This window comes from Pipra filicauda, unplaced genomic scaffold (assembly GCF_003945595.2).
Source record: "Pipra filicauda isolate LSUMZ 115617 unplaced genomic scaffold, ASM394559v2 scaffold58_size5111680_pilon, whole genome shotgun sequence".
Lineage (NCBI taxonomy): Eukaryota > Metazoa > Chordata > Aves > Passeriformes > Pipridae > Pipra > Pipra filicauda.
Genome location: NW_024104742.1, coordinates 4,696,578 through 4,709,969, shown reverse-complemented (window position 1 = coordinate 4,709,969; position 13,392 = coordinate 4,696,578). Strand labels below are relative to the sequence as shown.

The 13,392-nt window shown below is 41.5% G+C and overlaps 1 protein-coding gene across 12 annotated transcripts in view; it reads right to left on the bottom strand.

The window, feature by feature from the left end:
- Positions 1-259: 259 nt before the first annotated feature.
- The window catches only part of NXT2 (nuclear transport factor 2 like export factor 2), a 63,048-nt gene continuing 49,915 nt past the window's right edge, over positions 260-13,392 (bottom strand). For 8 of the 12 annotated variants that reach the window (XM_027716556.2, XM_039387806.1, XM_039387804.1 and 5 more), the window contains 4 exons: positions 10,751-10,945; positions 8,561-8,647; positions 8,076-8,220; positions 4,906-7,172 (listed from right to left, as the gene is read on the bottom strand). In XM_027716556.2, coding sequence (XP_027572357.1) covers positions 6,994-7,172; positions 8,076-8,220; positions 8,561-8,647; positions 10,751-10,885 — 546 coding nt within the window. In that variant the 5' untranslated portion in view covers positions 10,886-10,945 and the 3' untranslated portion in view covers positions 4,906-6,993. Of the gene's footprint in view, positions 488-4,905; positions 7,173-8,075; positions 8,221-8,560; positions 8,648-9,504; positions 9,588-9,951; positions 10,035-10,399; positions 10,581-10,750; positions 10,946-13,392 lie in introns of those variants that run through there. The other 4 variants (XM_027716560.2, XM_039387809.1, XM_039387808.1 and 1 more) reach the window with 4 other exon arrangements.

Below are 13,392 nucleotides of genomic sequence, written 5' to 3'. Positions count from 1 at the left end.
GTTTTAAACTAAGAGGAGAGATTCAGACTTGCTTTTAGCAAGAAATTCTTCACTGTGAGGGTGGTGACACACTGGAAGAGGTTGCCCAGAGAGGTTGTGGATGCTCCATCCCTGGAAGTGTTCAAGGATGGGGCCCTGGACCACCTGATCTAGTGGGCAGCATCCCTGCCCATGGCAGGGGGTTGGAACTGGATGATCTTTAAGGTCCCTTCCAACCCAACCCATTCTGTGATTACAGTATGTACAGAGACCTCTCTCATTTTTCAGCTTTAGATCTTAGTTTAACATTTTTTCTTTAAAATCTGTTTGTATTCTACCTTGTTATCTGACTGCAATGCTCTTGCTGCCAGCAGCATTTTGCAGAATTAAAAGCAGGTCCATTATTGCTGTAGGATGCTGCCTTCTGTCACTCTGGAGCACTGACAGCTGTGCCATGGATTGGAAGGCTCAGGTCTCGTCCTGTTAAAGCTAGATGGGTTTGGCTCACCTGGAAGCATTTATCAAAACAAAGAGAGCTTAGAAACTGAAGTTGTTCCCATGAGGAAAGCACCAGTACTGTGGCTTTGCCAATGTACAGGAACTTTGAAAGCCATCAAAAACATCCTTCCATACACAGAGACATGTAATTCCAAGAATATCTTTAAGATTAAACTTTAAGATTAAACCAACATACAGCCTATGCTTTCTACAGAAAAAGTCAGGCAGGCAGAGGTTGTTTTAGAGGTTTTAGACATGTCAGTAGTCTGTGCTTTCTTGGTTTGGGTTTGGGGTGAAGTTTTTTCAGATAAAGATTAATGAACAATTCCAAGGAACAAGTGCTGTCACTAGGAATGCTGCACTACACAATACAAACTACTATTTGGATTTTATACAAACCGCAGTGAAGGAAAAAGAAGTTTTGACATTAACTTCAAAGGAGGAGTGATTTTTGTTATAGACTTAAATTTACTAACACTCATGAATATTTTGTCCAACAGAAAACCAGTTGTCTTGTACTTGGCAACTGCTGCATCTTGTTCTCTACTGTAACTTTGTGGGGAATCACTTGAAGTGATGAGTTTAAAAAAAATCCTTGAGAGGACTGGCAGTTACCAAGTCAACCTTGTCACTGCAGAAAAACACTGCAAGATCCACAGATCAAATTACGAAGTATCCTTAGATATCAGTGTCTTGTGAATACCTGGATATTTTAATGAATGCAAAGTATGGAGCAGAGAAAAAATTCAAGTTCCAGAAAAAATTTTAGTGGGAGTATATGGCATAGTACTGTATGCCAACATTGTATCAGTACATTAAACTTTTAGCTCAGCACAGAAAATGCAGCAGTCGGTATAGTGTGGGAAAAAGGATGTTGGAGAAACCAATAAACTGCCAATATTCTTAAAATTCCCTATCAAGTAGTTGGGCAACAGTAAAGTTCTAGTCAGTTACTTCCATCTGCCAGGATTCCAACAGTATCTCTGGAAAATGAAAATGCTAACTTCAGCCTGGACTTTTGGACAGTCATAAGCCATATATACATATATGTTACACATCTACAGCTGCAGAAGCCGACTGTCTAATGAACTTTCACACCGGGATAACTCAAACACTGTATCAGACACACTAGAAGATTTTCTGTGAGGATTCCCTTCAGTACAGTCAGAATTAAGCTGACTACAACCAAAGCTTCCCCCTCTAAAAACGAGGGGATCATTATGCACGTACAAAACCTTTTATTTACCCTGTCTCAGTGATTAACTTCTCTTTCTGCCTGACCACAGCCCATGAGCAGGACTGGCCTGAGAGGCCTTACAGACTCATGGCTTAGGAATTATTCAGGACCACTGAACTCAGCTACTTTAGACAAGAATAGGGGAAGGACTGTTACAGGTTTCTGAGATCTGCACACATTAAAGTTTCAATGCACTGGACACTAAAATGTGTGCTTGACACATTTTGTTTCATATCAGCTGGTTACTAACTGCTTTCCACTGCTTCATCCTACAGACAAATCCGAAGGAAGGCTGTGGCAGTCCCTCCAAGTACCGCTAATTTCTTCATCCGATTTTCCCTTATCTTCATAATCTACTTCTCTTCTCCTCCCAAAATGCAAAGTGTGTGCAACACCCTGTATTTAGGTCCCAACTAAAAGCAAGGGCTGCCGATGTCAAAAAGTTTGCCCTGCATGACACAGTTCAGAAAGAAGGAAAGCACAAGACCTCCTGCCAAGTAACTTAACACCTAATTATCTGCTGTTCTATCTGTGCCTTTCAACACCTGAAAGAATCACAAGGTCTCAGTGAACTGTAGTAATCTGTGATTTACATCAGTCCATCTGTTCTTGTAGTTACAGTTCAACCAGATTAAAGAAGGTAACACCATCGTGCATTAACACACACCCAGGTACTTGAAACACCCAAGAATTCATACTGTGGCATACAGAGACCTTGATAAGTTAGTATTAAGCCTAGCAGTAACATTCATTTCTTTTGTTTGTTTTAGTAAGTCCAGTACATCATGTACTGGTAGGAAATCTTGAAAATCCTTGAAGCTGCAAACTCAGCAGGACTGAAGTGAAATAGGCTGCAAGGAGACAAAAATTAGCCACTGAAACTCAGCACATTTTTTTCAGCAATAGTATATTCTAAGGCACCTGTATTACTGATGCAGGGCAAAGTGGCCACTTAGTCTCTTGTTCAATCTTAGTAGCTTGTTCAATCACTGGACACAAAGGATAACAAGACAGATCTATTTATATTGTTAAATCCAACCTTCTGAAGGAGAAAGCCCAGCTATCAATATCGTACCTCTTCTCAGTTAGGAAGAAAAAAGAAAAGCTTGCTTTTCTAGAAAGACCTACCCATTCTTTTCTTCAGGCCAGGGGGAATTTTGAAAGAGCAATTTCTGAACTCACTTTCAACATACCTGCAAAAACATCTGGCTTGGCACTACCTGATTTATTATTCCCAGCACTCACAAACCTTTACACTGCATCAGCTGTCAGTGCCTTGCTCAGGATCACTACCAGGAGCGACTGCTTGCAAAGCCTCACTGAAATCTCCACCTTCACACACAGCAAGAACTTTCCAATATATTTGGCACTGTTTCCACAGTACGTTTCTAGAACAATCTGTTTCCACAAAACCACTGACCTTGCATTGGGATTTTCATCTTTTCAGTTGTCAGCTTAAAAGTTGCTGTCTGCACTGAGCAAGTGTTCATCAGTAATTTGATGCTAAATCTCCAGTTACCTTGTGAAGCTTTCCTTATTTGAGTGTTTCATTTCTTCTTAGCAGACAAACAGCAGAGGCACAACACCACGTTCTCAGTGAAAATACTTACAACCCAAGGATCTGGCTCAAATTTTGTTTGACTTCATCCAGGTATGTGCTGGACAGCAGCCTAACCTTCAGTAAATTTTAGAGGGAAATGTCAACTTGAGATAGTTACAGCTCAACACCATTTGCTGCCTGAGAGTGCTCTGGTGAGGCATTTGCAACAGGGTTATTATTCCAGACAGATTTTTGCCCTGACAGAGCTCACAGCCAGCCTGTTCTGCAGTGCCCCAGCACCACATGGCAACAATTAGAACCTACAACACAAGCAGTCAAGATAAGGAAGCCACAACTTATTTCTTGCACTTTTAATATCACAAGAACAAGCTATGAAAACTTCTAATAATAATAAAAAAAGATAGAATATCAGGTAGGTGGTTTTTGGTTGGTTTTCTTTTTTTTTTAGTTTTTTTAAAATTAATCTTACAAGAGGTCTTAAACAATTTGAAAAACTTACAAAATATATTCAAGTGTGGAAAGTTATTTTACTGGTAAAACAGCATTTCTTTATAATGTGCTTTTCTCCAGTTAGAGTAAGGAAGTGTAGGCATATCAGAACCATCAGACCAAACTATTCAGACCATCAGAACAAATCCCTTTTCTCCATTCCAAGGAACAGCACAAGTATTTTAAATCAATTTAACTGTGGTATTCTAAAAGAACAAAGCAACATAAAACCAGTGACTGATAAAGACAATACAGGGAACATATACAAAAAATCTATCAAGTCTTCAGTTGCTGCAGTTTCGTATATGGAAGTGCTTGGCTCTTCAGCTGGCTTTGTTTCTGGTTGTACAAGAGTAACTTGGTATCAAACAAAAAAAATGGAAGCATGAACTCCAGTTTAGAGTTTGGAGCATAAACACACTCATTTTATAGATGCCCATTGTAAATTTTGGGTATTGCAGCAGAGTCAGCAACAGGGGACGCTAAATCAGCTGGATGGTTTTGTACTGAATGAGATAAAAGAATTTTTGTGTTCTCTTCTGCTAATTTAAGCACAGAAGTTTTAGCAAGCAGCACAGAACTAGTATGAAAGCGATTTTTTGTTTGTGCCATTAGTTACTCAGTTGTAAAGCCACTGGTTGACTGTAATAGCTTCATTATCACTTAGTGTAATAGATAAAAATATTTTGCAAACCAGCATTTTCAGTTATAAAGAGCAAGAGCTAACTCTGGTAGTACTGAATCACCCCAAGTGATCCTCACTGAAGATGATGGAAATAGGCAGGAGTAACTGGCACTTCTCCCCAGCCCGAAGCAATTGTGTTCCAAAAAATTTCTCTACAAAACCCCTGGGTATGCATACCAAGTCTCATTCCAGCCATAGATCTTACTAAGTAAGAGTTTAAGCTGGATTTGTCCAGCTAGGCCAGTTAGTTACCTTCCTAAGTCACGTTCCAAGTAGTGGTAGGTTTTTTTATTTGGTCAGTTTTTTTAATATTAACTGCAGGAGTCAGATTTAAAAGCAGCTTGCATTTGGATAGCATGAAAATAATAACTGAGAATAACATCTGGTTGAAACACTGCCTCATATATTCTAAATCTCCCAGTCTGCCTAGAAAAAGCTTAAAAATTACTATACAAATTCAAACTTGGATAAAAATATCCAAAAAGTATTTATTCACATGACAATCTTATCAGGTACTGATATAAGTGTGTGTTCTGGTGACCGCCTTCAAAGTCCAACAAGCCAATGCTACAGTTGCACCCATTACTACATTTTAAAAGGCAAAACCTGTTTTGTGTTTGCAAAGCAGATCTGTAACACCACTTACACAATCAAGAGCAAATTAAACAGCCAGTAGAGTACACCACACCAGTGTCACAGTTCAACAATGCTGTACCAGTTACAGGCATGTTTAGGGTTATGTTGTCTTTTCAAACTTTTGTATAGGAAATACAAATATATGAACATTGCGTATTCTCTTAAGAACAAACAGTAATTAAATAGAGTGATCCTTTCTTCACTACATACAGAAATAACAACGTATTTACAATATTTACAGTTTTCAAAAATTCTGTTCCTGCACTGGTCTGCAGGAATTCAAATTCTTCAGCCTGAAAAATAGGTACACAATACTTCTGACCATAAACAGCCTCTGAATAGACACAAATTACTAATTCTAACTTACTGCTGTAAAGACTAGAGGGCCTGAAAAGGAAATACAGCCGCCCATTTCACCTAAACACTCCGTTATTTGTGGGATTATATTGCAAACTACAGATGCTTTAGGATGTTTTACACATGTCAGATATTGCTCATTTTCACAGTTTTCTCCATTTAAGCCATAGAACCAGTGAGCTGCAGCTGTAACTGCTTTCAGACTGCTGTTGTCATTGTCACACGGGTTATGATGGGAGTTACAGGCTCCCCTCCTGTATTTTTAGTTACAAGCAAGTGCTCACAGATACAGCTACATTTTGGGGTTTGTTTGTTTGTTTTTTACTCAGCTTAAAACAGAAACAGACCAATTTGAAACAAATCTGCTGATATCCAGATTTACTCTTAAGTTCCCAAGTTAAGACAGACACTCTTAACCTGCAGTCTTGAAAACTATTTTAAAGCAGCTGAAAGCTTTAAACTGCAAATTCAAAGCAAGACACACAAAACGCCCCAGAATCAATAATTAAAGGCCATGTTTACAAAGAACATGAAAAATACAGTAAAAACCTGCATGAGAGGAAGATAGTGTTTGTGGTGCAGAGCTGCTGTTCTTGAAAATAATTCAAGCACCTGTTCTGAATAACAGTACTGAAGAGAAAAATTGAAGGCTTCACAGTAATACACACTTTCAGTGCCACTTTGTAACTACAATGGTTCTTGAAAAGACAAAAAGGATTCAAAAGTTGCAGACTTAACATAGGAAAAATAGTCCAAACCTCATAACAACAGAATGAACAGTTAAAGCAAACAGAAATCATGTTACCAACCTATTTCTAGGTCACTGTAAGACTTCAAAAGAAAAATATTCAGTTTGAAGTCCTTTACATGCATGTGGCAAGTTGTTGGCACAGGAGCTCCGAATCATTCAGCATGCCCTACATGTGAATCCATGTAAATTAACCATGACCAAAGTCTGGGAAGCTCAGACCAGAAGGAAACCTGATGAGATTATTTAGTTCTATCACATCAGAGAAGGTAACATTACCTTTCCAATGGATTGAGAGATTTGCTCCTTTCACAAACAGTAGAAACCACTGCAATCCTTCCCAGCCTCTTACAACCAGGAGTAGGTAGCTTTCGGAATTCCATCCACATGCCACAAGCATCTTCTTCAAAAAAGAGAAGATGCTACTGTAAAAACAGGTCTTTTCAAGTTGAAAAAAAACTACATTTGGTCAGAATTGTATATGAATAGGATTTTGTACTTAAATAGCAGAGTTTGAGCATTCAGCAGCGGCAGCACAGCTGCATGTAAGGCATTTGAGGAATGATTCGAGTACAGCTCACTGCCTTCAGCACTTCACTAAATTCAACTAACACGAGCAACCTCTCACATTTTAAGATTATTACTAAAGCCGTGGTCACTGGAACCAACCCCGAAGGATCTGCGGACCTTCCATAACAACAGATGCAACACAAAGAGCGCGTGTGTTCCCTGGGGAGAACAGCTGCCTGCACAGTGGACTCCTTCGTGCCAAATGAGAGAGGTCACTTCCCTGGCAGTCCCTGCTAACTGGCCCAGTCCTGGAAGCGGAAGCAATCCCCGGCGATCTTCCACACGGTGTTGGTCGGGGTGGCCTGTGCTGTCAGCAAGAAGTTCTGATTGAAGTAGCGCTGCTTATCGCCATCAAATTTGACAGTCCCACTTGTCACCACGAGCACTGTTGTCTGGCCTTGAGTAGCTTGTTCTTCACAAGGAGGTATAAAATGATGAAGAAAACAACTCAAACAAAGACTAGCAGGTAAAGGAGCAGGAAATGCACAGAGAGGCTTCGTTCAATGTGGCTGTACCAGCGCCAGGGTAACACCAGCTGGTTCCACAGCGGGGCAGAACAGCTTTGGTGCCGCGTTTCTACACAGACAACGGTGGGTTCGCTCAACACGGCTCTGCAATGGCTTTGCCATTTTCACCTCCTGCTGTTCACTTAGAGCACTATGACAAACACCTCCATTTTTGCTCAGAATAACCTCTCATTACTTGAGATATACACACATATAGGTATTTAGCAAGTTGCATAGACTTTTCCCCCCCGTTATTAGACATTATATCTTTTCCACAGCAGAGCAAAGCAAGTGTGCTTGACCACAGGCTTTTTCCTTACTTATATTCCCAAAATGTCCATTAGAAGCAATTTATTAACTTCTCAGTTATGTAAGCCTTTCTTTAGCAGTTGTTAATCAGAAATCTAAAGAACTTAACATCTATTCTAGATGTAAAGAAATCAAAGTACACATAGGTTAATAAAGATTTGTTCCACGTTATACTGCAGATCAGGACCAGAGGCCACCATAGAGGTCTCTCAAGGACAACATAACCTGATAAGTCAAGACTTTTTCCATACATGAAAACACATCATTTCTGAATATGATCTTAACAAAAAAGTCCTTAAAATATTTTCCCAGACATGAGAAAAAGTGTAGAGTTGCTGCATCTTTTGATTTGTGCTTTATTTATGCACAACTTGACATTTCAACCCTTGGTATTTTCTCTAAGCTTATTCCAAAGGAAATATTAAGCCCTATTATAATTTCATTTCACTTTTAATAGTTAAAAAGCCCTGAAAAATAGATAAATTATAACACAACCTTACCGTGAACAGGCTGGCAGTCCAACACATTAACCTGGAACTCACTTGATGGCAACATTTCAAAAAATTTATTTAGTTCTTCTTGCCCAGACACTGCATTCCCATTCCAAACTAACGTGGCTTTGTCCAAATATAGTCTGGTTAAAGCCTGAATGATTATGAAAATAGACATTTAGGAAAAATACGTAAACATACAGTGGACAACATACAAAACCTGCCCCCCTGTACTGATCAAACCCTGCTCCTGTAAGACACAGGTGCACACAAACTGAACTCGGGCCATGAAGAAGTGTAAGGCACTTCCCTTTTTACAGCAGGGCTGCACAGGAACATAAAACCCTCTGCAGGGCAGCCTGAGGCACAGAGGACTCAGCCTGGCCAACACAACACATGGTAACCCACGTGCAGGTGCTTCCTGTGTAATGCCAGTTAGAAAAGTAATAAAAAGTGCACAAGACAATTTAAACTATTGTCAAAAATCTACATACCCTTCTCCTCTTATCCATTGTCTCATAATAAATATTGACAAACTCATCTGCAGCTCTACAAGCTTGATCCACATAGGTTTTGAAATCCTGCAGGGAAGAAATCAGATCAAATTATTAAAGTTACACAACCCAATCACGTATGCAATTTCTACTGCAAGTTGCTTTGATTGGTCTTTTCCATCCTCACCGAAGATGGTATCAAATAATGTTGAAATTTATTCTAAACTCCTTTTCTACTTGCAGCAAGTGCCAGCTTTTAGCCAGGTGACAGTTTTAGAATTAATTTTGAATGCTGATATATTTCTTGTATTTAAATTACAAATATTTACATTGGAAAACGGGCTACAGCTGGCTACAGGTGCTATGGACACAAAAGTATTCAGGGAAATAGTTGTTGCTGTGATGGCTGTTCTGGAATAAAGTTAAGGAACAAGATTTATTCAATATATTTCTGAGAATTAGCATGAACCCCATCACACTGCCAGCCTAGTCTCATTTTTTAAAACACCTTTATATACAAATACAAAATATAATGAGAGAGAACACCAACATGCTGGATGTATCTGTTCCAGTACCACTCAGTGCTGTATCACAGGTCAAAACCAAACATTTCTCACACCTCATCACTTCCCTTACATTTCTCTACTTTTATTCATCCCCAGGCCACAGCCTGTGCTGTCCCATCCCTGCACTGTGATCTCACTGGGTTTTCTGCTCAGTTTTTCAGCTGCTTGGCCCTTGATCTCTTACAGACCCTGAACTGAGACACTCTGGAAAACAGATTCTGAATTTCCTGTCCATACTGGACAGGTTCTGTTATGATAACTGCACTTGGTTCTGTTATGATAACTTGGTTTAGATGCTATTATTTATCATTATTCTACTTCAGCACTGTGCTCTCACTACCTGCAACTCAATCAGTGCTGCACAACTGAACTACTTACATTTTCCTGGAAGTCTTTACTGAATAGACACCAGAACTACTGAATTCCTCCAGTATCACCACGGCAAACACTTCTCTATTCAGAGAAAGCTCTACACTGCAAAATAACCACCAGGCTAGCAAATAATCCCTGTTTAGTCAGCAAAGTCAAACACTCTCATGTTACTATGCTCTATTTTTTCTCTCCCTCTTTAGGGACATGAGCCTGCTCTTCACCTTCCTCAGCAATTCCCCAACCCACAGGCTAATTCCAAACACATGTGACAAAGTAGTATCAGAGATGCTGTATCCCAGAAAATGCCCAGAGAAACTCCCTGGCACTGGAGACAAGGAGTGTCAGAGCTGGCCCTGAGAACAGGGACTGCAGCTCTGCCTGTGGTGTCAGAGCAGGTGCTGTGTCCCCTCAGCCAGGATGACACTGCACTGACCCTCCCCAGTCGGCACTAACCATTCCCATTTAGCTCCAAATAGATGGAATGGGCGTGAGGGAGGGCACTGTAGAAACACCAGGAGACTGCAACGAGCTTTGGGGTACCTGGAACAGGAGTCAAATAGGAAATGAGCTCTGATGGCTTTGATGCCCCAGACAAGTTTTTACAGCCGTAGCCCAGCACTCATTTTTAAATTCTGAGAATAGTTTAGGCTGGAATAAAATTCTGGAGTCCATCTGGTCCTAAACCCTTCCCAAAGCAGAGCTGACTCCAAGGGTTGATCCCCTTCCCAGGCTGTATCTGACTGCCCAGTGTCTGACTGTCCCGTGCCGCCTTCGGACACCTCCGAGGGTGGCGATGTCACTGTTTCCTCGGGCTCCTGTTCCAATGCCCAACCACCTCACTCAGCAACCTTCCTTCCCAGCAGTTAAGAGGAAAGCCATAACTGGAAGAAAAACAACCAACCCAAAACAACCCTCTCGAAGACTCTGGCGACAACTCCAAGCAGTTTCCCAACCTAGCCGGGCCCCGCCGACGTCTCCCCGAGCCCCTCCCTGCCCTCAGGCCGCTGTGGAGGACCCCACGCTGCTCTGGGGACCCTGGGCAGGGCGGGGTGGCCCCTGCCCGCCCCCCGCGCTGAGGCGCCGCCGCCCCGCACGGGGCCGGGACACGTCCCGCGGCCTCCCCGAGCTCCCACGCCCGCCCTCCGAGCCGCAGCCCCCTCCCGGGGCGGAAGGCGGCGCTCCCCCCACCCCGCGCGGCGGATCCCGGCGGTTCCCGGCCGTTCCCGGCGGGCCCGGCCCGGCCCGGACTCACCACGGACGCGGCCATGGAGCGGCGAGGCGGGAGGGCGCCGGAAGTGCACACGGGACGGTTCCGCCGCGCCGCGGTGCCCCCGCGAGCGTTCCGCCCGCAAACCCGCTCCGGCCGCCAGCGGGGATTCCATTCCATGATCAGTAAAGCCAACCTTCAAAATCATTAGTTGCTGGAAATCCCCCCAGACAGATGATACTAAAAAAAAAAAAAAAAAAAAAAAAAAAAAAAAAAAATTAAAGTTGTAATCACAATTAAACAGGATGATGTATTTCTCCATTTGCATGGAGATAGGAAGTAATTCTTAGAAGTGACTGATTTAGAACTTCAGTTAAATGCACTCGCAATATTATAACTAATGATAAGTAACGATGTACCAGGATTTCAGAAATGCATTCAGCCATCTGGGTTAGGACAGATGTTGTTTTCGTCAGTTGATTGATTAAAATCAATTAAAATGGATAACAAAGTGCTGGATGATTTCAGAATCGCTGACAAAATTACGGATTTTTATTGTGAATTATTTGATACTGGGCAAACCACGGAATGAAAATGGAATTCAATCTCCAACAGGATGGAAAGAGTTCACATTTTCCCACAGAACCCTCACATGACAATTATGCACGCTTACATTAGTACCTATGCAAAAATGAAGACAGACTGCACATTGCCAGGCTGCCTTTCCAATGAACCTTCTTCTGTGTCACAGAAAACTCTGATATTTCTGTAGTGACTTCAGTTACAGACTAAAATAAGATCTATGGGTCCTGATCTCCCTTGATAAAATGAATAGCCCTTAGTTTTGCAAATACAGTCTTGCTGGACTTGGATTAATGAGTTTGTAATTTTCAGAGGTTTATAATTTATTCCCCTCTAAGGTTACATAATCAACACTGACAGATTTCCAGTTGAACATCCTCTATTAAAAGAACCCAACAAACTACAATGCTTTTTAATTTATTGATTAAGAATGTAAGTAACATTACTGGAACCATAACACACTTGAACTCTGCAGCTCCAAAATCTCACTGCAGTGCTGTACACAACACTGAAGGGCAAGTCCAGGAGGCAGCAGAGGGCAAATATTCCAAATTTCCATAGCCATTCTACTGAATAGAGACCAAAGAAATGATCCATGGGCTATATCAGTGAATAAAGTCAAACTGGTAGGTTCACTCTCTCATTATGAGGCTTATCAGCCTTCATGGATCACATGGTGCCAACAGCATCACTGTTCCCAATGTCCCACTGAGAGCTCAGAGATTTAGCAGATATGGTGACATTTGCCAGAAGAATTCCCTCAAGGAAGCGATTCACACGACCCTTCAGCTCTCAAGCTGCTAAAGCAGCATCTGTGAAGGCTCTCATGCAGTCATATGGGTCATGTGGACCGTCCTCTGTGACCACAAACCTTTATGAATCGTGAATGGTTCTTGTGAAAGACAATATTCTCAACTGCTGTTACCAAAGAGTGCAGTGATGCTGCCCAGATGGAGAGAAGTTTAAGGAACTGTCTCCTAAAATGAGGGAAGTAACTGGCACTGGCCAAATCCAGACAGACTCTGATTAATGAGATGCCTATGAAACTGGATCATGACTCAGTGTTCGAAGGTTTTGCCTGAGCAAGGGCTGAGTGGGAACTTGAAGATTTGATCTGATGATTTCAGTGGGAACTGGGAGTTAAGTCTCAGGTGCTCAGCACATTGGCACTTTGACCTATAGGCTGGGTACAAAAATAATGCTAAAGCTGGAATTGGGATTTACTAAACTACACTGGGCTTAAGAAAGCCTTGTTTGGACAGTTCCCAACACAAAAGGCATATTTCTCTGGGTAGACCCAGGCAGAACCTGTGCTTGTTACAGTCCCATGGGGACTCTGGACTATGCACCACTCCACCTCAAATTTCTATCATACCAGAACTGCAGGAATGTAATGACTCTTATCCTGATAAATACCTCTATTGTTTTTTAAAGAAAAACAGGACTTGCTATATATTGAAGTGGTAACTGTATCCACTGGGATACGATGAGATCAAGTACAAATAACTGTTCCATTTTACTCCATGTCAAAGCAGTCCCAAGTGGGGATAAGTTTTCAGAACAGGTCAGTTCAAAGTGTCACCAAAGTTGCTAGTTAAAGAAATTTTAAAATCCTCTTCATTGCATTAGGTAATGAAGCAGTAATTCAGCTCAGATTTGTGAAAATCTAGCCATACACAAGCTAAACATATGGCCAGATAAACATATTTGTGGGGTTTTTCCTCCAATATCTTTTCCCCTTCAAAAAAGAGACACTTTTGAGAATAGTAAAATTTAGTTAGAAGTCAATTTAATGAATATTTTTGGATCAGCTATAGATGGAGCACTAACCACTGCACATTATAGATTTAATAGAACCACTGTGCAGAGTTCACTCGTGAGAAGGCCTGAAGGGCTGGAATTATGGTTTCTGTGCTCTCTGAAATTGTTAGCTCAGGTCAGCTTGTAGCATATTCTGAGCTCAGTTTACACTTGGCTTAGACCTCAGTGCTGGGCACTGGTAGGTTGCCCACAACAATTAACTGGTTAGTGGGATGACTTAACAACAATCAAATGCTAAGTAATATTTCTCCGGGCCAAACGTACCTGTGACCATTTAAGAAATC